At 30.6% G+C, this 23,614-nt stretch overlaps 3 protein-coding genes and 1 long non-coding RNA gene across 4 annotated transcripts; 3 read left to right on the top strand and 1 right to left on the bottom strand.

Moving 5' to 3' along the window:
• Window positions 1-3,032: 3,032 nt before the first annotated feature.
• Window positions 3,033-4,840, top strand: LOC114397515 (FCS-Like Zinc finger 6-like). The gene is made up of 2 exons (XM_028359584.1): window positions 3,033-3,807; window positions 4,214-4,840. Exons 1-2 carry the CDS (start codon window positions 3,338-3,340, stop codon window positions 4,356-4,358), a joined length of 615 nt encoding a protein of 204 aa, XP_028215385.1. The 5' UTR covers window positions 3,033-3,337; the 3' UTR covers window positions 4,359-4,840.
• Window positions 4,841-7,095: 2,255 nt separating this feature from the next.
• Window positions 7,096-11,984, top strand: LOC114396369. Its single transcript, XR_003663289.1, has 3 exons — window positions 7,096-7,486; window positions 7,592-7,668; window positions 11,098-11,984. It is a non-coding gene; the product is annotated as an uncharacterized LOC114396369 (long non-coding RNA).
• A 74-nt stretch (window positions 11,985-12,058) lies between these two features.
• Window positions 12,059-14,991, bottom strand: LOC114396368 (inositol-3-phosphate synthase-like). Its single transcript, XM_028358299.1, has 10 exons — window positions 14,667-14,991; window positions 14,484-14,552; window positions 14,251-14,386; window positions 13,856-14,103; window positions 13,529-13,755; window positions 13,323-13,438; window positions 12,985-13,161; window positions 12,717-12,905; window positions 12,556-12,618; window positions 12,059-12,357 (listed from the first exon to the last, which is right to left on the bottom strand). The coding sequence occupies exons 1-10, from the start codon at window positions 14,852-14,854 to the stop codon at window positions 12,238-12,240; spliced, it is 1,533 nt and encodes a 510-aa protein (XP_028214100.1). The 5' UTR covers window positions 14,855-14,991; the 3' UTR covers window positions 12,059-12,237.
• An 838-nt stretch (window positions 14,992-15,829) lies between these two features.
• Window positions 15,830-18,813, top strand: LOC114396098 (protein FAR1-RELATED SEQUENCE 11-like). The gene is made up of 4 exons (XM_028357993.1): window positions 15,830-16,943; window positions 17,059-17,482; window positions 17,552-18,243; window positions 18,367-18,813. The coding sequence occupies exons 1-3, from the start codon at window positions 15,831-15,833 to the stop codon at window positions 18,241-18,243; spliced, it is 2,229 nt and encodes a 742-aa protein (XP_028213794.1). The 5' UTR covers window position 15,830; the 3' UTR covers window positions 18,367-18,813.
• The last annotated feature ends 4,801 nt before the right edge of the window (window positions 18,814-23,614 follow it).

Genomic DNA, 23,614 nt, shown 5'->3' with positions numbered 1-23,614 from the left:
TAATTCTCTAATAACATCAAACTCTCGATGTGAATGATCTACCACTATCATAACATCTGCAAGTTATTATCTAATAGTGATTCATTATTAGACTTGATTATTTAAGTATTATGAAATTTATAATTTATTATTTTGCTTTATTATATTATTGAAATGTTTAATTGATATGTTATTTATAGATATTTTATTATTATTTTTATATGAAGTGGACTCTTATAAGTCTATGAATCTGAGTCAAATCTATGGAACTCTCGAGTTTGATAATCTTATCCACAAGAAATAAATATTTCATAAAAAGATTAAGTCAGAACTTATTAATATTAGAAAGAAAAAAATGAAAATGAATTTGAGAAATTCTTCAAAATCTTGCTTCTTCAAATTCTAGTCTTAAGTATTTCTTCACTTTTCCATTTCTTTTTATTTTATTTTATTGGAATTTTGTGATATAATTTATACGTAAATTAAAGATGAGCGTGAAAAGGAGTTAAATAAGTAATCATAGACAGTAAAGATTGATTTAGTTCATATATTACAAGAATGTGAATATTTTTATTAAGATAAAAATTTTGTTGTTGGGTAATATTATTTTTTTTATGAGTTGCTGTTGGATAATTTAAAAGTATATATGTAAATATTTTTTAAACCTTGATATCTGCCGTAATTTAGTAATTTCTTGAAACATAACTAATTACGTACCTAAACCTTTTCTTAAAGAGAGAAAAGAAAAATGACATGCCTGCTTATTAACTTTTATTTTAAAATAGTTTGTTTATGCATCCAATAATAGACTTCTATAAAAAAACTAAATATTCACTTTTTCAAAGACAAATAATGATATTTATATCTCCTAATTAATAAAGATATTTCAATTAATTAATTACTAAAAAACACAAGAAAAATAATTATAATCACTCTAAACTATTACAACAATGTTAAATAATTATAAACTCTTATAGACTAATATTGGTTAAAGAATAGAAAATAAATACTAAATTTGAGAGAATTAAAGTAATTTATATAATTTGAAATTCCGTATTTTATTTATTCATTATCATCGTTCTTTTTTTATTCTAATTAACTTGTAATTTTTTAATTTCATATCACTTTTTTAAAATATACATTAAATATAAAATTTAATTAAAATTCACAAACACAGTGTAATCCAATTAAGATCATCATGATCATATAATAAGTTTATTAATTTTTATATTAACTAATTCAAAAGAGATTAATAATATATAAAAAATAAACTCATAAAATAAAATTCATATACTATTATGTTTTGTATCTGCTTTTTTATGCCTACGCCTTAATTTTTTTTTACCAGATAAGTGGCGGTAATATTTGGCTCGACAATAATAGCGTATTAAGAAATAATAGTCAAAGAGTCAATTTGATTGGAATGCCAATATCTCGATTTCATAGAACATCGATCTACCTATGTCCAATCAAATTAATTTAACTTTCATTTTCATGTTTATCAAAATTTAACTGATTTTTAGGTATAGAAAGAAGCAATAAGTGAGGTCCAACTACATTAATTAGTGTCCCCGGCAAATCTTAAACAAGATCTAGGTGTGTAAAAGTGGAAAAAATTGTAAAGTACTAGTAGTACCAAGTGGCCTGTTTCAATGTTTTGACACCCAGTTCCAAAATATTCACACATCACGTGTAATTTAATGAATAAAAGATAAAAAAATTTAAAAAGTATTAATTAAATTGTATTATTTGGTTTTTATAAAAAACAAAACATATTCTGAATAATAACTCTTAAGATATCAAAATTCATTTTTATTTCATAATTTTTCTTAATCTCATTTGAAAGTACCCAAAAATCATTTAAAAAATTATGAAAATTTATAATTTTTGAAGTTTTTAACCAGTAAAATTATTTAATTCATCTTAAAAGATTTTAACTATTACAAATTATTTAATTTATTTGTAATTAAATTACATGCATAAATTTCTTAATCAAGTCAAATAATAGTCTAAAGAAATTACCACTCATTAATATAAAAAAATATTTTATTTTTATAAGAATCAAATTAATAAAAAAATTTATGAGAATCAAATTAATACTTTTTCAAATTTTAATATGAAATTCAAATATATTTTATCCTAAATAAAATAAAATAATTTTGTGAAGTACTATTGAAGTCACACAATTTATAATACAAAATTAGGGAGATAAATTTTAACTGTATGAAAATATCCACCCACGAATGAAATTCTATTAATTAGATTATAATTTCTTTTTTAAAAAAAATCATTGTAATCATGATATTTTTTTTGCATTATCAACTATGGTAATCAAATATTATCTCAAGCATAATTTTTAAAATAGGTATTATAAAACTCAAAAAAACTTATCATACATCACAATTATAATTAGATGAGTTTAGTATAATTTTTTTACCATGTTTGTGTATTTTAATTAAGTTCATTAAAAAATTAACGAGTATTTCTAAAATACTAGGAGAAAATATTGGAAAAAATTCATTTATGATATTTAAAAATACATAAGATCTATTTATTCTTACTTGAAAAGACGATAGTGAAAAATATTTATTTTAATATAATAAATATTTTTTAATTATTATATCTTCAAACAAGACCCAGAAAAGAAATATGATAATTTTCTAAAATTTTACTCAATTAACGGTATTAAAATTCTAGAATTAGAGATCACATCTTGTTTGTTATTTTTTCATCTATAAATTAATTAACACGCTTTACTTGATTCTTAATTAATTAAGTCAGTTTTCAAGACTAATTCTTTCTCCGCGGAAGTTGGCAATCTCAGAATATATATTTCTTAATGAACACCATTAACAGTAACACTCCAAAGTAGTATATTCCTAATAAAACATCTCTGGCTCTAATTAGAGTTTTATAGAGAGTGTGACGTGGGATATATATATATATATATATATATATATATATATATATATATATATATATATTTCATTTATTATTATTTTTTTCATATCATAATTCTTATTATATTCTTTTTCTCTTTTACCGAGTGTTGGATATGTTTATGAAACATTTTCCAATATATTATGATAAGAAGTCGATGGTGGCTGCAAGCAACCGCTGAGATTGGTTTTGGGGGTTGACACGTCCCGTTTATCTTCCACACTCAGTTCCCACCTTTCCACCTTTCCTTCTCAGTCACACACACTCACACCGAGTTGTGTCGAGTTGTGTCAAGTGTGAACTCAAAACATCTCTCTCAATCTCTCTCCCTGTTTAGGTTTTGTTTTGGAGTGGTGTTGCTATCTCTATAGCTCCATGAACTTTTTCTGACACAACCCAACCCAAGAGGAGGAGGGGGATGAGGAAGAAGATCGAAGAAGAACAAGATATGTTGCTTGGAAAACGTCCTCGGGCACCGATTATGAAAAGAACTACAAGCATGAGTGGTGGTTTGGCCGTGGAAACCAAAACAACCAACGAGGAAGTAGTAGTCATGTCTGATTCGCAACATGATGAGGTGGCCGCTAACAACAAACTCGTCGATCCACATGTTGTTGTTGCCATGGGAACACCAAATAATAATGAATTCGTGCCTGACCACACCAAACATGTTTCTGAGGCCAAAGGATCATATGTATATGCTGATCGTTTGATGGGCATCAACATGAGCATGCCCCTTTCTCCCACAACCTCAAATAATCATCGTCACACTCACATCCACAACCATACAACAAACACTAACAACATACACACTACTTCTCACTTTCTTCGGACTTGTGGCCTCTGCAACTGTCATTTGGCACCTGGTCGAGACATCTATATGTATAGGTATGTATATGTATTAGGCCTTGCTAACTTGTTTAATTTAATGCTTAGTTATGAAAATAAAATCTTAGATGCAATTCTATAAATATTTTTGGCGTTATTCTCTTATCATAATTAGAGTTTCATCTCGAAGCGGACATTTGATGCACTAAATATTTATTGTTTTGTATTATTAAGGTAGAATTAATTTTCGATTCTGATTGATGAACAACACTTTAAGCATTTAGGAATTGTATCTAAGTTTTCTCCTATAGTTATTTATAATTATGTATCCATTCATTCTTTAAAGGTTGATTTTTGTTTGAATTCAATATTCATTGTCTAAAGGATGTAGTTGATTAATTAGTCTACAATTCAATTGGTTTTCTGACAGAATTTGACAAAATTGTTTCATATTCATTTATCACAGGGGGGATGCAGCATTTTGCAGTTTGGAGTGTAGGGAGAAGCAGATGAAGCAGGACCAGAGAAAAGAGAAGTGGAAGGCGGGGTCTAACAAGGAGCACCACCGTGCATCACCACCCGGCGCCACCGCGAAGGCTTCTTGTAATTGAAGGGTTGGAAAGGTCATTGCACAATTATAAGGTGAAAGAGTATAATAATAGCAGTATATATTTGAGGAGAAAATTAAGAAAGAAAGAAAGAAAGAAAAAGGCCGAGCAAGCTAATTAATTGGAGCCTCGTGTCATGTGCACTTACGACAAGGCTAGCTGTCACATATATTCCGCCATCCCTCTCAATTTCATCTATGGTTCTTAATTTCACACCTACGTTACTAGTTCGTCCTTATTGACATAATTCTGCTAGGAATTAAGTTGTACAAAATTAAGGTGTGGTGTTGCTGTATTATGCCTATGTCAATTTTAATCTTTCTATCTAAAATTCCCCCTACATCTAGTTTATTACATGCCCTTTCCTTGGTGTGGTTGCTGTATTTAACTCAAACCGTTACAAACAAAAAAAACAAGGATTTAACGTTTGTAGTTTCTGCTTCGTGATTTGCTAATGGAAAGGCCAATTGAGAGTGTTTCTGATATACTAGTATTGTATAATAACAAATGAAAGTACTTCCGTTTCTATTTGTTAGCATGTTTGGAACAGCTACTTAATTATAAGGGGGAATTAGATCGAAGAGATTATCTTTTCAAAACAAATTCACCAAATTAATGCGTACTTCATTCACAAGCAAATATATTATAGTGAAACGCATATGGGTTTAAGTAACAAGAAGCTTAATTTTCTTTAAATAAAATTTCATATTCAAGCTTTATGAATAAATAAATAAAAAATAGGTCTTAATTTTTTTTATCAAGTTCACCTTATTCAACTCAAATTAATTGTATTGTAGTACAGAGAAAAGAAAAAAAAAACACATATATTACAAGTAATGTTAGTAGTCATATATTCCTGTTGTGTAAATTTGATAGACAAGGCCTCACAATTCACATATACCTGATACTGATGGAATTAGCAAATTAAATAAACCTTTATATTTATAATCTTTTAAGAAATTAATTTAAATAAACTGATAGTGTACATTTACTGGTTTTTTATAATATTATTTAATGAAATTTAATGAATGTAACTCAATTGATAATATATATAGAGTTTGTAAAAGATAATTTGAATTCAGCTCTAACGAACATCCTTAAAGAAGGTTAAAGATTTTTATGTATTACTTGATCCCTAACTAAGTGCATATTTGTTTTCTCATTTTATTTGTTATAGCGCATGTTATGAGACAAATCCAACAACCGTTCACAGACATAAGGGGAAGATTCATTGGCAATATCTATTTCTGACCTTTCCAATGAATTTTCAAATGTACCCTAAGTATTAGTCTCATAGCGAATTCAAAAATTTAAGACTGAATATCTTGAAGTTTCACAGAAAAATTATTATATTCATGCTAATTCCTATTAGGTTATTAGGTTGAAATTATAAAAATTGCATAAAAGTTGAACATCCCTTTTAAATATCATAGTTCATCTTGTGATTATCTTTACAGTTGCAAAAATTAACTATCACACTACCTATGCTCTCCCTCACCCTAGAAAATAAAACTCATACTAGTACATCAGTGATATATCTATGAGCTTTATGACGTACTACGTTAACACCATGTCTAAACTTATTGCGCTACTTTTGCAAAGTGGTAAACGTAATAGAGAGGCAGTTGACAAAATTAAATGCAACAATGCTAACATACATGTTGGACCCACGTTAAAATCGTAAAAGCGATGGAAATGAGCTATGGAACTAAAACAAGAATCTCAAACTTTAATTTATTTATTCCACTACTTTATCGCCCTCTCATTGAATGGTAGATCTGAGGGGCACGGAAGCATGCACATTCCCTTCCCTCTTGTTTTTTTCTCCCGAAAGTAATTAAAAAGTTCAATCAATGAAATAAAATATTTCATGAATGAAGGAAGGAGATTGATGGTGCATCAACTCATTACTCATCACCTTCAAGGATCCACGCGGGAACTTGGTTATGTAATGCCAAGTAGCACTTTCTTCCTCTTAGTTATGTCTTGAAATCATGAAATGCTTTTCATTGGTATTTCTTCTCTTTATTTTTCCCCCCTCTTGCCCGTGATGTTTTATTTAGTGCCCCGAAATATGGACATTACGTTATGGAATCGCCGTGGTCCCTACCCTAAAACCCATCTTCGAATAGTTAATATATGTGCTTGGACATTCCACTCTCACCGATGTAAAGTAGTATTATAGACCAATAGAATAGTAGTGTCAAAATTGTTCACGGCCTTTCATATGTTTAGTTAAATTAATTTAGTTAATGATGGTGATGGCAAGAATTAATTCGTGTAGCAAGGTTGCCGGTGGGCTTAAATAAACTTTGAAATATTGGAATAGAATAGGACAAGATGTCTCCAATTATCATAAAAACTGAAACGGACTAAATTGGGGTTTAGTGGTGAAAGGCAAGGGCGTAGGGACATGACCAAGACGCATAAAGTCACAGCTCTTTTTGTCACAATGGGACCAAGTAATCTCTAACATTAATTGGAATGACTCTACTACATAGCTGAGGTCCCCCCCATATGGGTTTTGTTCATTTAATTGAGATGAAGTTTAGTTGCATCAATAATAATGCAGTGCTGGTACTTAATCAGTGATGCTTTGTATTTTCCCTGGAAAGTGAAAAAATAAAAACCAAGCAGCAAAGCAAAAGGTGTGACTATGAAGCACACTAGATGTGGTAATAAATTAGGCCTCACTTTTTAGGAGGAGGCCCACACAACAAGGAGATACCTAGTTCAAAAACCCCACGATCTTGATTTTAAAGTTTAAACTGCGGTCCAATCATCACAGACACAATCTCATAATATTCAGGCAGATGTAGATGGGGAAATCTCAAATTTCAACATATGTTCAGATTCTCTTTGGACCCTTTCTTCATCGCCCTGTCTTTATCTCTCTATTACTATTATCAGAATCCAGTTCAGATTTCATTCAATTGGAAAGAGAAAAACTATGAGCTGTTTCATGTGTCGCTTATTAATAATCTTTGCACTTTGTCAATGAGAATGCAATTGATACATATAAGCAAATTCCTTCAGCTGCACCCATTATTACTCAAGTTGTAGCCATTGTTGAAGGCTTACTTCAGTTGCTTGAACATACTTCAATATTTTAGAGGGTTGTGGATTGTGAGGTAAGAATTAGAGTATAAAGAAATAAGTTATTGACTAATAAAAGCGTAAATCATGTCAACGTTGCTGATTCTCTCTCATATTCTTTTTTTTTTTTCTTTTTACAGGATCATCCATATTCTTATTTACTTTTTCTCGTAAGTTGCAATAAACAAAGCAAAATGATTCCCCTTGTTTATCAAAGGTACGTAGTTGCTACCTGATGTCATAGTCATTTCATTATTTAATCAATAATATATATATATATATACTAAAATATATTTTTGTCTTCTATATTAATACAAAATTTGTGTAGTATTTTTTTAAAAAAAAAAATATTTTAGTCTTAGTAATTCAAAATGTGAAATTTATTCATTTAAATTCAACTATATAAACACTATGAAACAGATCTAATCTTCAAATCTAAAAAAATCATAAACACGGTGAAATTCACTTAAAAATGAATTTCACAATCCATTAAACTCTTCAATTTTATGGCTGTTGATGAATTACTTTCCACACAATTTTTATCTTGCTTATGACTTTTTTGTTCAAATATAATTAATTAAATTTCATAATTTTCAAGTAGAAAGATCTAATCAGATAAGAACTTAGCATCTCCTAACAAATATTTTTTTATTCATATTGAACTTCTGACTAAATACTTAAATAATAAGATTACTTGTGAATCATGTCATATAATGTTGATTTTGAGAAAGGAGAAATTTTAGTCTACAACAATTGAATATCCACACAATTAATTTATCAATGAAAATGTAATGTAAATTAAGTGATTTTTTTAAGGCAAATTAAGTGAATTTTTTTTTTCTTTGCGATTGGTTTTCCTGATTTACATGAATTTTCATTATGCGGCTAGTAAATAAAATATGGATCCCCTCGCCCTCCTTCCAAGACCAAAAAAACATGGATGTAAAAGTTTTGGTTGGAAGCATAATGTAAATTAGCTCTATAGGCTATTGAGATTAAAGGTCTCTCTTTGTCTCTTGCGTCCCTTTCTTCCTAGTCTGTTTTCAATCAAAGGGAAAATTTCTTAATTTTATCCATACATTAAAGATATAGATGTTATACTACAATATAAATTTATGTCAGAAATTATTTTAAAAAATGGCATCTGTAAAAGGCAGAGTATACACTCCTGTCCTGCTTCTGCTTGTTTATTCTTGGGCATATGGTTGGATCCTACTCGTTTTTTACGAAGGAAAATGGACCGTGCTAATCTTTTGGACTTGTTACAAGTCAGTATTATTTGCACCAAATTATTGTAAAAAAAGGCCCAGAAGAACTAATCCAAATATGCCTTAAACTTTTGGGCATTGCTTTGCACACCAGCAAATTGCTGGTACACCCAGCATAACATGTGCAATTCCAATTTTGACCTTCCATAAAGCTAATACAAATTGACAATCCGTAAGCCCAATAAGGATTGGCCAATCCGTTATCAGCTTTACAGAAAGACAAAATTGGAATTACACTATTGTGCTGGGTGTACCAGCAATAGTGTTGGATGCACAGAGAAAAACCCTAAACTTTTTTGGTTTACAAGAAAGAAAATGGGACTTCTAGATATGCAAGAATGGAGTTGTCCTTTACGGTTCGTTTGGTATCAGGAAAATAATGGGGAAATAGGATAGAGAACAAGGAAAATACTAAAAGTGTTCCCCTTTTTTCCATTAATTTATAGGTATTTTATAAGAATTTTTTATAAAAATAATAGCAGGCCTTTTTGGGCCAACATTTCACCAGTCTGGTCTGGCCCATTTGCCACAATGGATTGGCCGAGTTCTAGGAGATAGAGAAGAGATAGAGGAGAGATGGGAGGTTTTGGAGTATGTTTGGTAGGAGGAAAATATGAGAAAAGAGACATAAAAATAAAAAAAAAATAAAAAGGTGAGTCCTACACGTATATTTTCATTTCTCTGAAAAAACAAGAAAAAATGAACTGTAAACGCTTCTCACCAAAAAAATAACTGATTATCTACTAATGAAAATTGATTGTTTTTCTTATTTCAGCGGTGACAATCGATCGTGTTCGCAAAAACAATTAATTGTTTAAAAAAAACAATCAACTCTTTGTTAAAAACGTTTTTTTTTTTCTTATTTCTCTTTCTATTTTTTCCTTATTTCTCTGAAACCCAAAACTCTTATTTCTATTATCCTATCTTATTTCTTACCTATTTTTATTCACTCTATTACTCTCTTCTATTTTTATTTATCTTATTTCTCACTTATTTATTTTCTTCCTACGAAGACACCGTTAAATAAGATAATTGTCCATAAGAGAACTAATTAAATAAGAGCAACTTTAATGTATTATTCCCCAAGCATTTGAGTTCCACAAACAACGTTGTCTAATAAGTATTCTTTATTGCACACGCATTAATTATTTTTCTCTTTAAGCATTAGTTGCTTACTCTATCACTGGTGTTAGACATGGCAAGAAAATTTGTACCCGTTCGAATCCGTTTCGACTTTGACGGGTAATACACGAGTTGATCGAGTATGGGTTCAGGTTCGGATTTTTCCTGATAACCAAAAGTCGAGTACAAATACGGGTATGAGATTACTACATCCGCCCCGATCCCAAACCTGGACCCACCCTGCCACTTAAAATTTTTAGAATTTTTGGATAATTTAATCAAAAGGCCTAGAATTTTTATTACTAGTTAATTTTATTTTGAAATTTTTACATAATTTAATATTCTTTTCTTAACAATTTTTGTAGACACATGCGCTATAATAAATTTATTGATATATAAGTAGTTAAAAATAAATGTTTAACAATCAATTTATTTTTTCTAAAATCAAATTTTTAATATTTTCTTTACAAAAATAATTATTTTTCTAATTTGAATTGGGTATGGGATGGAGTCGGGAATACACGATACCTAACGGGTCGGGAATACACGATACCTAACGGGTATGGGTATGGGGACATGTTGAGGAGTTAAGGTCGGAGATTGGGGAGACAATACCCGTCCCCCGTCCCATTGTCATGTCTAACCGGTGCTATTTGTTTTTAAGATATTAAAAAAATAAAAAATAACTGCTCAAAGGTGTTTGTTTTTAAGATATTTATTTTTAGTAATAAAATAATTTTTTGTGGACCCCATTGGAAACTCTTAAAGAGAGTTGTTCCATTATGAAAATTAAGTGTTCAAAGGTTTAAGAAAAGTAAGAGTGAATAATGTGTACATATGGGTGCCATTTTAAACTACCCAAGTGAATTGCTGGATTGGAGATGCTCTAAGTGATTACTATGCATCACTATAACGATAGCATCTTTTATTTTTTTGTCCAAATCTTGATTGAAACTTGAAATGATGACCATGCGATGCCTTACAAGTGAGCCAATGGTTCTAGTACAATTGTGGACTGCTACGGTAAAGGGCACAAATGCATCACGGTTCACCGAATATTTTATTTAGGTTCTTCTTAACTACTATGTTTAGGATATAAATTTTAAAAAAAAAATATTCAGTGTGTAAATAATAAAAGAATATAAAAAACAATGGATAATGTAATTTTTCACCTTTCAATAAAAATATTTGTACTTTAAATTTCTTAATCAATATCCTTATGGTGTTAATATATATTTTTTAATTTACCACCCAAGCTCGTGTGCTTTTGGACTCCGATGGTTGTGAGTACTGATGTTGAAACAAGAAGAAGAGTCTAATGACTAATGGTGTCTCGAATTATTTTTGCTGTCTGTACAACGTGGCTCGTTTTCATTCAAACAATTCTGCTCTGGTATGGTTGATTGCGATAGTGTTGTTTCTTGCCAATATCACTGAAAACCAATAGTCGTCCTAACAACAGAAGCATGCTGATAGGTACTAAATCCAAGAGTATGTGGAACAATCAGAATGAAGCCAATGAGAGAAACTTTAAATAAAGAATATAAAAACTAAGGAGATTTAGATCAGTTACTTCAACAGGGTACATGAGTTATTGTAAAATTTTGATGTCACGGCCAGAACATTTGCAGGATATCAAGTATTGAGTTCTGCACCAAGAGATAATCTCAAACGGTTCCCTTCTAAATAGCAGTCAATATCAGTAGTTTTATTGTTGCACTGTGTATTCCAACTTTTATCTTAAAGAAGAGAAGGCAACTTACTGCAGCAATGGAAACCAATTGCTTAAGGAAACCTTGCCTTGACATTAACAAAGTCAAAAGCACGACAGGCATATTGCAAAATCTAAGCACCAAAAATTGATACTGCAATATTTCAAAATGATCCCAGCCCTTATGAACCGAAGTGGAGGTTGAGGTTGGCTACAGTTCCTGGAGTATTCCTTTGGTTTTAAATAAAGGTGTTTGGACCAGTGACCATTCAGAGCCAGTGATGATCGGCTTGAAATAGAGGCTTATAGCATCAATTTTAATCGCATGAGGATTGATATTTCATTTTTGACTTGTAAAGAATTATTGTAACCATGTAGTTTCTATTGTAATATCTGATTTTGCAGGTTTTAAGAAAATACTTTTTAACGTTACACCGTGATGTAAGTATATTAATGTTGTCGCTTGCCACTAAAAAATATACTAAAAATGGAGAAGGGTAAGAGGATAAAGTACACAAAATTATACTACATTCATTCATGTCCCTAGAAAACAGAATATGTCCTGCTCTAAAGCATTAATGAGAAGATGCAATCAATTACACTTGCAAAATCATAAGCAAACATATTATTAACATAAACCATTCGGATAGGCTACCCCAACAAAATTATTATTCTATCCCATGCGTCACTTGTACTCGAGAATCATGTTATTCTCTGGGGCCAATCCAACACAAGCCCTCATTATGTTTTCCAGCATTGCACGCTGCTTTGACAATGCATTCACCACTGGTGTACCCGGTGGAACCTGCAAGAGTTATGTTGTGAGTAACCTTGCCAACTTTTTTGATAAAAAAATGATAAGGGGAAAAAAGGGAAATTCACTGAACAATGATTTAACTTCACAATTGTATCTCAATACTAAAACTCATATTTCTTTCAACTTAATTCCTATATAAAAATAAGGATATGCACTCAACATTGAATAAGATTAGATTAAACTCACCAGAGGAGCCTTGGTCAGATAGCTGAGAATGGTAGCAACTGGGTGGAATGAGTGGAATTTTCCCTGCATCAACCACCACAACATAGTGACCTCAGAAGGCTGAAAAAAATACAATGACGAATACAATCAAGCAATAAAATCATTTAGCAATGCATGCAGACCTCATTTTCAGCTTTAAACTGGATTCTAGTGCTCAGCTCAGCAAGAAGGACCAAGTCCAAGATAATAGGAGCAGCTAAAAGGGAATCCTCACATGTGTTGTGCAAAACAATGGTGTTCTTTCCACCCATGAATATCTCTGAAGTGTACTCATCCATGGCTCTCTTGCTATCCCCTACGTAAGGCACATACTGCAAAGGCAACAAAGCAGATAGAATCAAAGACCTGACAAGAGAAAGAAATAGTGAAAAATGGGTGAAACAAATATACCTTAATAACAACAACATGGTCTGGATGTTCACCAGGCTCATAGAGGATGGCATTGCTGTTGACCATATCGTCAACAACGTTGCTCTTGGAGATTTCCTTGGAGCGGAAGGTTTGTGGAGCCGAGAGATTCATACCATCATTGTTTCCCAGATGGTTGTAACTAACTATAGATGTTGGCTGTCAATCATCAACAGAACACTTGAAAAAATCAACTCATTTCTCCATTTTTGACATATAAATCTAGCACGATGCATAAATTGTTTACAAAACATGCAAAGGATAGATTGTCCTAGTAAAAATAACACCCATGATATGACATTAGTATAACAACAATGTACCTTGATACCAGCCCCCACAAGAAAATCAACCAACACAGATTTCATTTTGGTCTGACCACTCTTGAAGTCATCTCCACCAATCAAAGTGTTCCTCGCGATGGCAAGATCAATCAGCCCTGATGACAACAACACAAACCAAAGTTAACAAATTAGCATAAATACAAACAATTTAAGTTGTGGGGGGGACATAAAGGCAAGCATCCAACCTGGTACAAAAGTGTTCTGAGGACTTCCATTAATGAAAGGAACATTTTCCATCACACAGGCAATAGCATACAAGGTGGAAGGAGAAATCTCAGCCTCATTTCTGTCCACAGCAGCCAAGAGATTCTCCATGGTGTCATTAAGGCCTACAACCAAATTGCTATACCTCTCTGTGTTGGCAGTCCACAGGACAACCACCTTGTCCACTTTGGTGGCTTCCTTAAACGCCCTGAGTTCATGTCAACAGTTAGAACCTGAATAAGATACAGATCATGTATGTATGTATGTATGTATGTATGTATGTATGTAGATTGAAATAGGACATATACTTGATGTCTTTGATGATTTGCTGAACTTGCTCTTGCTTTGTGCCCTTGATCACGTTGTTGGCACGCTCCTCTTGGTTGGCAGCAATGAAATCCGGGTCATAGATTCCGGGGAGTGGAACCATGGATTCCATGTAAGGCCTCAACTGCTTCTGCAAATCGATGTCAAACACCTTTGCCCTGGCCATGGCATCAGCCAGGTTCATGTTGCTGATATCCCATCCCCCAAACACAATGTCGTCAGGATTAACCTGCCAACAGATTTATTTCAAGGCCATAAGCTAAGTTACAAAAACCTTAACTACAACAAGTGGGCACATGTCAAAAACTTCAATCAACACTCCGAGGACTAAATCTGATAAAATCAATTAAAAAATGATAAATTGTTGTAATGATACCATTGGAAGCAGACTCTTGAATGGGGCATAGATTTCCTCTCCCTGGAAGGATCCAACTCGAATAGCTGAGGCTTGGGTGAGGGAGCCAAAGTAATTGGCTTGTTGAATCTTGTCCTTTGTAGCCCATGAAATGCCCCTGAGAAATCATAAAATACAAAAATGACCCATAAATAAATAACACAAGGTTCCTCTTAATAATACCAAAAGACAGAGGCTAAGAAATCGAAACTAACTCTCTGTTAGCAATAACACCACCGGTGAGGGTAGAGCCGTTGTTTCCACCCCAACCCACAAGCATCACCCTGATAATTAATCAACCAATTAAACAAATCAGGATAAAAAATTAAAATAAAAAAAGCGTCTTGATTTCGAATAATATATATATATATAAAAATGACGTTGATGTGAAGGCTAACCCCAATTTTGGAACATGGGTGTTGGTTTTAAATTGGTAGTTGACGGATTTGGGTTTGACAATCCACTGATAGGTGCCATTCCTGTTCTCGTGAACAAGTTCGGTGGTTTCGTAGTTGTACACGGACTGAATCTCAGTCTCGGTGTACTTCACATTAGGACTCTCTACCTTAAAATTCTCGATGAACATTTTTCCCAACGATTAAGAATGAAACTATAAATGTTATAAAAGGATTGAAGAAGAAGAAGAAGAGAGGGTTGGCGCGGTTCCTCTCCTCTACTACACTTAGAAAAAGATTTGTGAACGGTTGTTGGATGCCCCTGAATACAGGGGAAGGAAGACCTATATATAGAGGAACGAGCGAGTAGGTATACACGTGTCACAATTTGAGTGGGTTGCGGGTTATTTCTGAAAATGCTCCATTTCAAAGCGCAGCGTTTCTTGGCTTGGCCATTCTCAATCCCAAATAGTATAAACTGTCCATTTTGACATGCGCCAATCAAATTTGTTCATTTGCTTGTCTCCTAGTGACTATTATTTTCAACTTAAACTTGTTTTGGAGTATTTTAAAGTTGGGCAATGTTAACATGTGCCCTTAAGGCACATGTTAAGGAGTAATAAATGGCTCATGGTCCCACCTATTTTATTTTGGACAAAGAGAAAATTAACTTCAGTCAAATAAATATAAAAAAGTGTGCTTTTAATTATTTTATGCCAAAATTACCCTCACTCATTTAACACATACTGTGTCTATTTTCTTCCTAGATTTTGTTAGTTTCCCGCTAATTTGTTCGAGAGTCTGTACTACTTCCACCACTTTGCACATTTCTTTTCAATTCCTCTCTACCACCATATGCTCTTATGAAAAACACATTGATAGATTGAATTATTAACCATGGATTTGTCTTTTCTTCAAAGCCCACATGCACAGTCTTTTCTTCGTAGCTCAAAGGCACAATATCAGGTACTTTTATCAAGCTTTTTTTTTTCTCCATTGCTCTCGCCAATCACATGTGTTTTTTGGACACTTGCAAAATATATATATATATATATATAGAGTTTTGTAATATATTTTTCTATTTATTATTTTTATTTGTAGATGATAAATAACACAATGGGTGAAGGTAATACTAGTACTAGAGATATGAGCACCATAAATAACACAATGGGGGAAGGTAGTACTAGTACTAGAGATATGAGCACCGATAAAATAAATGTTGATTTAAATGAATATCCAATTGAAGATATTTCTTTAGAGAATGGTTATTCAGGAACAGTTAGTGAACATTTTGATCATGATATTGTGGCAAATGATGTATTAGAAGTTGAGGAAATTGAAACTTATGAGAAAGAAAATATTGTGTCTTCTAGTCAGAATATTGAGATAAATGAATTTGCAGAAGAAGTTGATAGAGATGAAACTTATAATGAGACAAATATTGTTCCTTTTGTTGGTCAAATTTTTCTTAGCGAGGAAGAAGCATTTGCATTTTATAAGAGGTATGCATATCAGCATGGGTTCTCTGTTCGAAAAGGTAGATTCATCAAACGAAATGGAATTATGAGGAGGCGTGATTTTTTTTGCCATCGTGAAGGTAGAAGCTCGTTGAAAATCATAGAACCATTAAAAGAACAGAGAAACAGAGAATCAACAAGGTGTGAATGTAAAGCTTATTTAAGAATTTCATTGCAGAAGTCTCATGATATATTTCCAAGTGAGTGGCGAGTTACAAAGTTTGTTGTTGAACATAACCATGTTTTGCTAACCCAATCAGAAGTGCGTTTTTTACCGGCTAACCGAACTATCTCTGAAGATGATATTGAACGCATTTTCTTGTTAAAAGAAGGGGGGCTTTCAGTTAGACAATTGATGCGTGTCATAGAATTAGAGAAAAATGTGAAGCATGGTTATCTTCCATTTATTGAAAGGGACATTCGTAATCTTTTTGTGAAAACCAAGAAAAAAGTTGAAAGAAATGATGCCAAAGATCTTCTCAAGTACTGTGAGGATGCAAAAAAGAGTTGCTCTAAATTTCAGTATGCATATACACTTGATGAAGAGAGAAGGTTAGAGCATATTTTTTGGTCTCCTGCTTCTTGCTCTGATTGGTACCAAAAATATGGTGATGTTGTTGTGTTTGATACTACATACAAGGTCAATTCTTATGAAATGCCATTTGGGATTTTTGTGGGTATGAATAGTCATGGGAAGACTGTACTTTTTGGTTGTGCACTCTTACGAAATGAAACAATATCTGCATTTCGTTGGTTAATGAAGGTAACTTCTAAGCTTATTATTATTGTTTCTTTAATGATGGTATCTTAGTTTCTAATTAATACTTTTTTTAACGCTTCTAAATTTTCTTTAGACTTTTATATCTTTGATGAAGAAGCCACCAAAGACTATACTAACGGATCAAGATCCATGGATGAAAGAAGCAATTTCAAAAGACTTGCCATCAAAAAAACATAGTTTTTGCATATGGCACATCACTTTTAAGTTTAGTAGTTGGTTTAATGCTATACTTCGGGACAAATATTCAAAATGGTGTTCTGATTTTTACGAGTTGTATAAATTGGAGACATGTGAAGAATTTGAGCATCAATGGCCAAAAGTTGTTGCTAAGTATAACTTGCAGTCAAATAAACATGTGAAAGGATTGTATGAAATCAGGAATTACTGGGCACTCGCTTATCTTCGTGACCATTTCTTTGGTGGGATGACAACTACCGGAAGATCAGAGAGTATTAATGCATTTATTAAAAGATTTATAAATTCTCACACAAGTTTAAGTGACTTTACAAAGCAGGTATGGTGTAATTGCCAATATATTAGTACTTTTCACTTCTAATCTTATACGTTGATTAATTTAAATTAATTTCAAGTTGATGTAGCGATTGATGATATTAAGCAAAAAGAAGACCATGACATAATGTTAGAAAAGTGCAAAAGAATTAACTTGAAGCTTATGTCACCCTTGCAAGAGCAAGCTCATGGTGTTCTTACAAGATTTGCTTTTCAGAAGTTTCAAGAGGAGTTTGAAAGGTCCACCCAATATTCAATTCATCATGAAAATGGTAATGAATTTGTGTTGCGGTATTATAAAGATGCTAATAGTAGAAAACACATGGTCTTTGGGGATGGTAAAATAGCTACATGTAGTTGCAAGTATTTTGAGTTTTGGGGTATATTATGTCGTCACATTCTCAGTATTTTTCTTCATAAAGATTGTCATGAAATCCCTTCTAACTACTTGCCGTCACGATGGCGGCTTCAAACATCACATGACGATGATGAAGTAGATCCCCAACAAGTCAATGTTGTCTTTGAGGAACAAGTCGATGTTGTTCACTGTCCTCCACCTTCCAAAACAAAAGGTCGTCCCAAACGAAGACGTCTTAAAGGTGGAAAAGAGCTATCACATAACATGAATACTTGTGGATTGTGCAAAGATGTAGGACATAATATTGTTACATGTCCTCTAAAAGAAAATACTCAATTTTCTGGTCACACAAACAAGAAGAAAAAAATTTGTAAAGATGCAAATTTAAATCCAATTCTTCTTCCAAAAGTTTAGGTACATATTTTTTCATTTCATTTATTAAATTCTTTAGATTTCTAGTTTAATATACTTTTGTAGGATTATGTATATCCGATAATTAATAATATTTTGTTTGTTTCTACCCTTTGTTTCTAACAGGAATATGTTGGCAATGTAGCATGTGGAATGATACTTCAGAGTTTAGAAAAGAAAGCTGATGTTGGCATAGGCATGAAGGCCCTGGATCTATTTTTTATGAGTTTTTTATTTTAATTAAACATTTGAACCTCTTTTTGGATATTTTTTGTATTGGAATGGTATTATTTCATTTGAATTGCTAATATATTTTGAATTAGTTTTTATTATTTATTTAAATTAAAAAATTCCAGCAATGTTAATGAAGGGATGAAAAAATACTTTTATTTTGCAAAAGATGCTACGCAGGTGCTTCATACTCAGTAAAGAGACAAAAAAGTCAGAAAAAAAGAAACTCTTCAGTTTAGCAATTTTGAGGCGCGTGTATTTAAAGTAGGAAGTTCAAAAGCACACTATGTGTGTCATATAGTTGAGGGTAATTTTGTCTTTAAATTTTTTATGAGACACATTTATGATGCTGTTTTTTCCAAAGTATAATAAGTGGGGACCAACCATCATTTATTACACATTAACATGTGCCCTTTAACGTTTAAATTCGTAATGTATTTATTATTAAGTATTGGGAAAGTGTAATAGGTTTATAGTGTAGTTAATGAGTGTTTTAATTTATCTATTCATTAATTGATTATTAAATGTTTATTTATTATATTTATGAATTTTAATTTCTAAAAATAAAAATATCAGATTTAGAAAATAATGTATCTTTTAATACAATATTAAAGTAAGAAGAATTTGAATTAAAAGCCATTAATTATTGGTTAATTATAAACTTATTTTTTAACAAAGATAATTATAAATGAATTGAAAACCACTCATTATTAAAAAAAATTATAATTAGCCTAATTAATAACTATATTCATCACAATACTTGATTAATAATCTAACAAATGAATTAAAATCACTAATTTATAAAATTATGAGACCAAATGTTACAATTTAAATAAGAGGAACCAAAATCATAGATTTAAAAAATTATGAAGAATAAAATTACAATTTAACCAAAAAATAATATTTATTATCATACACATGAAAATAAATAAAAATATATTTAGTGCCTCTATTTTTTTAAGTTTAGGTTTAGTATTTCTATGATTTTGTTTATTTTTTGTCTTTCTAATTTTAAAATACACTCCTAAAAGCATTGTCTAAATGATTTTCAACCCCTCTATAAAAATGTTATTTAAACCACTTTAAAGAGTAAAAGTGGTACAATTAAAAATTAAAGGGACAAAACATAGATAGAAAATTTTAGTGAGACTAAAACCGAAATTTGACTACAACTAATGAATTTAAGTAGAATCAAATTATAAGATTAAAGGGAGAAATAAAAGCATTACTAATATTTTTATATTTTTCTGAAATTGAGGGGCCCCAACCATAACCTAGGTCATGGAAGAGACTGGAACACTGAATGGGATGGGACCACGTAAATGTAGTAGCAGTGAGCGTGACTCGTGATTGCACTGTGAACGTGAACTAGATTCTGGAATCGTAACTCACTTCCTTCCACGCGATTCACAATTGTTGCTTATTCTAAATCTGACAAGTGTCCTAGACGACACGTGGTACGATTATAATAAGTTCGTGAAGGTTACTAGGTGGCAGCAAAATCTAAGACGCCAACTAGACCTCCACTCACACTATGCCACACTTTAGCTGCATCTTTATTAGTAGTATTTAGTAGTACTTCTCATTTTATTGTCTAAACAATTAATTCATTAAAATCAGTAAAAATAATTCATTTTACTTAATACTAGCATCTTAAATTTAATTATTTTTAAATTTTTTATTGAATTAAATAAGATTCAGTAGTACTTCTTATGTTTATTAATAAGATTTTTATAAGGAACAAGTTATTTTTATAAGATTTTTTTAAGTTATTTTTTTATTAAAATATTCTTAATCATTTTACAATGAATGTCATGAAATGAAAATATAAATATATTCTCTCTCTTGCAGGATAGATGAACAAGTCTATAACATGTTAATTCATTAGGTAGAAAACAATTAGCTGACAATATAAAGATGATGAGTTTTAATAATTATAAGGATAATTTTAAAAATAATATAAATTATTAATAAATTTAATTTTATTAATTAAATAAATTAATTTTTTAAAAAGGTGTGAATTAATTTAAAAATTCTTGCATTTAAAGATAAAGATTCTTTCTCTCTTCATTCCAAAATAATTATTATTTTAGATTATTTTATACAGATAAAAATAATAATAAACAGATAAAAGATAGCAATAATTTTATAAAATTAATCTTATATGATTGTCAATTTATTAATATATTTTATTGTCCGCCATCAATATTATATGAAATATAAGTAAAAAAATATAAAATGATAATTATTTTAAGATAATCTTTTTCTTACCGTATAATGTGGGATGGAGAGAGGAATAGAGTATACATTGAAATTATTTTATAACTTTAGTTTTACAATGTGTTTTTGGGTGTGTTTGAGTTTAACTCATTATATTCAAATTTGAGCCAACTAAAATTAATTTCTGAGAGCTGAAGTTGTTCTTGAATTTTAACATAAAAAATATATTTTATTTTCATTGTGATATATAAATTTAGAATTATTTAGTATTTTATGATTCCCAAGGTATTAGTTACTTATGATTTTTTATCACGAAATTATATTAAAAACTAATCCAATTTTATTTTTCATAATTTAATTATTTTTATATTAAAATGTTTTCATTTAAATTTCAGGTACCTGTATTATTTATTTACTTATTTAGATTTTGGATATTTTTAAAAATATTTTCTTTTTAAAATTTAATATATTTGTATTATGTGCATCACTATACTTGAATGGAATTAACTTCTAACAGTTACGAAAATTTCTAATGATACATATAAATTTAACTTTTAATAATAAATGATTATAACCGTAAAATTTATATATTGAATTTGATCGCATGTAAGAAATAATTAATACAAACTAAAACACTATTTATCTATGCTGTCAATACTTAAGACGTCAAGTTATTTACATCATTATCTTCAAATTCTCTAATTAAATAGAGATATTTAAGTATATTTAAATTTTTATAAGAGATGTTTAATAGAGATTATTTGTTATAAGAACGGACATAGATGGAAAATTTAATGACAGTAATATAACTAAGTTGAGATAAGTTTTGTTTTAATTAAATTTCTAAATAGTTATTAAATTATATACTTAAGAGATCGATCTGTTGCACAACTAAAGCTTAATCGGTGTAGTAGTTCATTAGTGAAAGACTGAAAGGTCCCCGATTGATTCGTCGGATCCAGCAAAGCAAATCAAAAGAGGTAAATGGATTAGTTGGCCATCTTCATTTCCAATCACTCTTTTATAAAAGGTAACTGCAATTTGTAATAATAAATACATATAATTAATAATAAAAAGGCAATGCAATCTGATCTTTCTTTAGTTTCTTATTCTCTCTGTATAGATATCAAATATATAAAAGAGAATGGCATGCATGGTTGTTTTTTCTCTCAATCTGGGAATCAAGCATGCCTTCAAGAAGCCTAAAATGGTTCCTTGGATAATTAGAAACAAATGAAAAAATATGATTCAACTGACCAAGTCCGTGTCTTTTTTGGTTGGTCTTATTTACGATGAGAGCAATACCTCTGCAGATAGATTATCTTCTCACGGTATCTCTGTAAATGCCTATTGTTGCTGGAACTTTGTCCCAAGTTTCATCTCTCATTTTTATTTTAAATGATACACAATCTCTCCATCTTTACAGGTTTAGTTATAACTTGTTTTGAGTTTGTCTTTCTCATGGTTATTGGTTTTGGTCCCCCATGCTTTTCTTGATCATTTATCTTTTCATCTATAATAATTATGGGCTCATCGGTTGCTTTTTGCAGGTTGTTGAGGTGTCGATTTAATTTGAGATGTTTTCAATCTTTAGGTTGTTTGCTTAGTCGTTTTATAAATAAAAAAAACATATAAGATGCGATAGAAATCAGCCAACTAATGCAAATCTATATTATATATATAAAACACTCTTCACTTGGGGTCCTTATTTTCCACATGTTAACTTCTTACCTATTTTATTCTAAAAATCTTACATGTTGTCTTCTCTCTATTCTTTGCATTTCAATTAATTTATTGATTGATATTACTATAAAATTTAAGCAATGATTAATTGTTTACATTTAATTGAGGAACCATAATTTACAAATCTATTTATCTATAATACATACAAAACAATCCCCACCTGAGTCCCTTTTTGAACTTTGGTTTTAGTCCATATAATTTTATTTTTTATTTTAATCATTCCAAAATTTAAAATCATTATTTTTATCTCTAAAGTTAATTTTATGGTAGATAAATAATATTTATTTTAGAGATCTAACTTTTTTTTAAAAAAATATATTTTATGTTGACATTATACTATAGACACTAAGAGATGTTATATGGCATGATCACTTTACACATAAGCAATAAATGAATATCGCATAATAGAAGGGATAAAAACAAAATTTTAAATTTTTGAGGAATAAAAAATCAAGAAAAGAATTTATATGGACTAAAGTTTAAACTTATTAATTTTACAAGGATTAAAAATATATTCAAGAAAAAAATAATCAAATTTCAATAAAAAAAAACAATTGATTGCTAATTTTTTTTAATTTTCCTCTAATTAAATATTCTTAAAATTTATTTTATTTCTGACACGCATGTATCTTTTTTTTTTTTTATTCGTTTTATTTCTCTCCCAAGGAATAAAAAACATTGCAAAACCATGTGATCGTACTTGAATGCCGAATAAGGACAATGGGTTGTAACTTGTATGCTTAGGTGTGCATGTGACCTAAAAGTGTCAGAATCATGTGATATATCTAAAGGACAAAAATTGGCGCATAATGTAATGTAATGGCTATCCTATGACTAGATAATGGTTCCGTGGTTTACGTCTATTGGATGGTTAAGATTAAGAAAGAGGCATCATTGCACAATCGAGTGGCCTTCTTCAGCCGTAAACTTTATTAATATAGGAATCAAATTAAAATTGACACTGGCTTCATGTAAATCGTGCATGTTGATGTTAATCTTTAACAAGTGGTCCCTGTTATTTGGACCTTTTGCTAATTTATACGTACTTTTTGTTTTTTTATTTTTTCATTTCATTTGACTGACTCACAAACACATAAAAAGATCAAGTACGATTTCACCTAAAAATTATAATGGATAAACTTTTACTCAAATTATAACTCATAACTTCCTCAATAAGAGT

The sequence above is a fragment of the Glycine soja genome, chromosome 18, assembly GCF_004193775.1.
Source record: "Glycine soja cultivar W05 chromosome 18, ASM419377v2, whole genome shotgun sequence".
Classification (NCBI taxonomy): domain Eukaryota; kingdom Viridiplantae; phylum Streptophyta; class Magnoliopsida; order Fabales; family Fabaceae; genus Glycine; species Glycine soja.
The sequence above is the reverse complement of the archived record's forward strand: the minus strand, read 5'-3'. Positions and strand labels throughout refer to the sequence as shown.

What these genes read in the sequence shown, in the direction of transcription:
- LOC114397515 (XM_028359584.1), top strand. Translation starts at nt 3,338, where the DNA reads ATGAGGAAGAAGATCGAAGAAGAACAAGATATGTTGCTTGGAAAACGT. An exon ending in CGAGACATCTATATGTATAG is followed by an intron (nt 3,808 to 4,213) that starts GTATGTATATGT and finishes CATTTATCACAG; the next exon opens with GGGGGATGCAGCATTTTGCA.
- LOC114396368 (XM_028358299.1), bottom strand. Translation starts at nt 14,854, where the DNA reads ATGTTCATCGAGAATTTTAAGGTAGAGAGTCCTAATGTGAAGTACACC. An exon ending in TCAGAACACTTTTGTACCAG is followed by an intron (nt 13,439 to 13,528) that starts GTTGGATGCTTG and finishes TGTTGTCATCAG; the next exon opens with GGCTGATTGATCTTGCCATC. An exon ending in AGTTTAAAGCTGAAAATGAG is followed by an intron (nt 12,619 to 12,716) that starts GTCTGCATGCAT and finishes TGGTTGATGCAG; the next exon opens with GGAAAATTCCACTCATTCCA.
- LOC114396098 (XM_028357993.1), top strand. Translation starts at nt 15,831, where the DNA reads ATGGGGGAAGGTAGTACTAGTACTAGAGATATGAGCACCGATAAAATA. An exon ending in CATTTCGTTGGTTAATGAAG is followed by an intron (nt 16,944 to 17,058) that starts GTAACTTCTAAG and finishes TTGATGAAGAAG; the next exon opens with CCACCAAAGACTATACTAAC. An exon ending in CTTTACAAAGCAGGTATGGT is followed by an intron (nt 17,483 to 17,551) that starts GTAATTGCCAAT and finishes ATTAATTTCAAG; the next exon opens with TTGATGTAGCGATTGATGAT.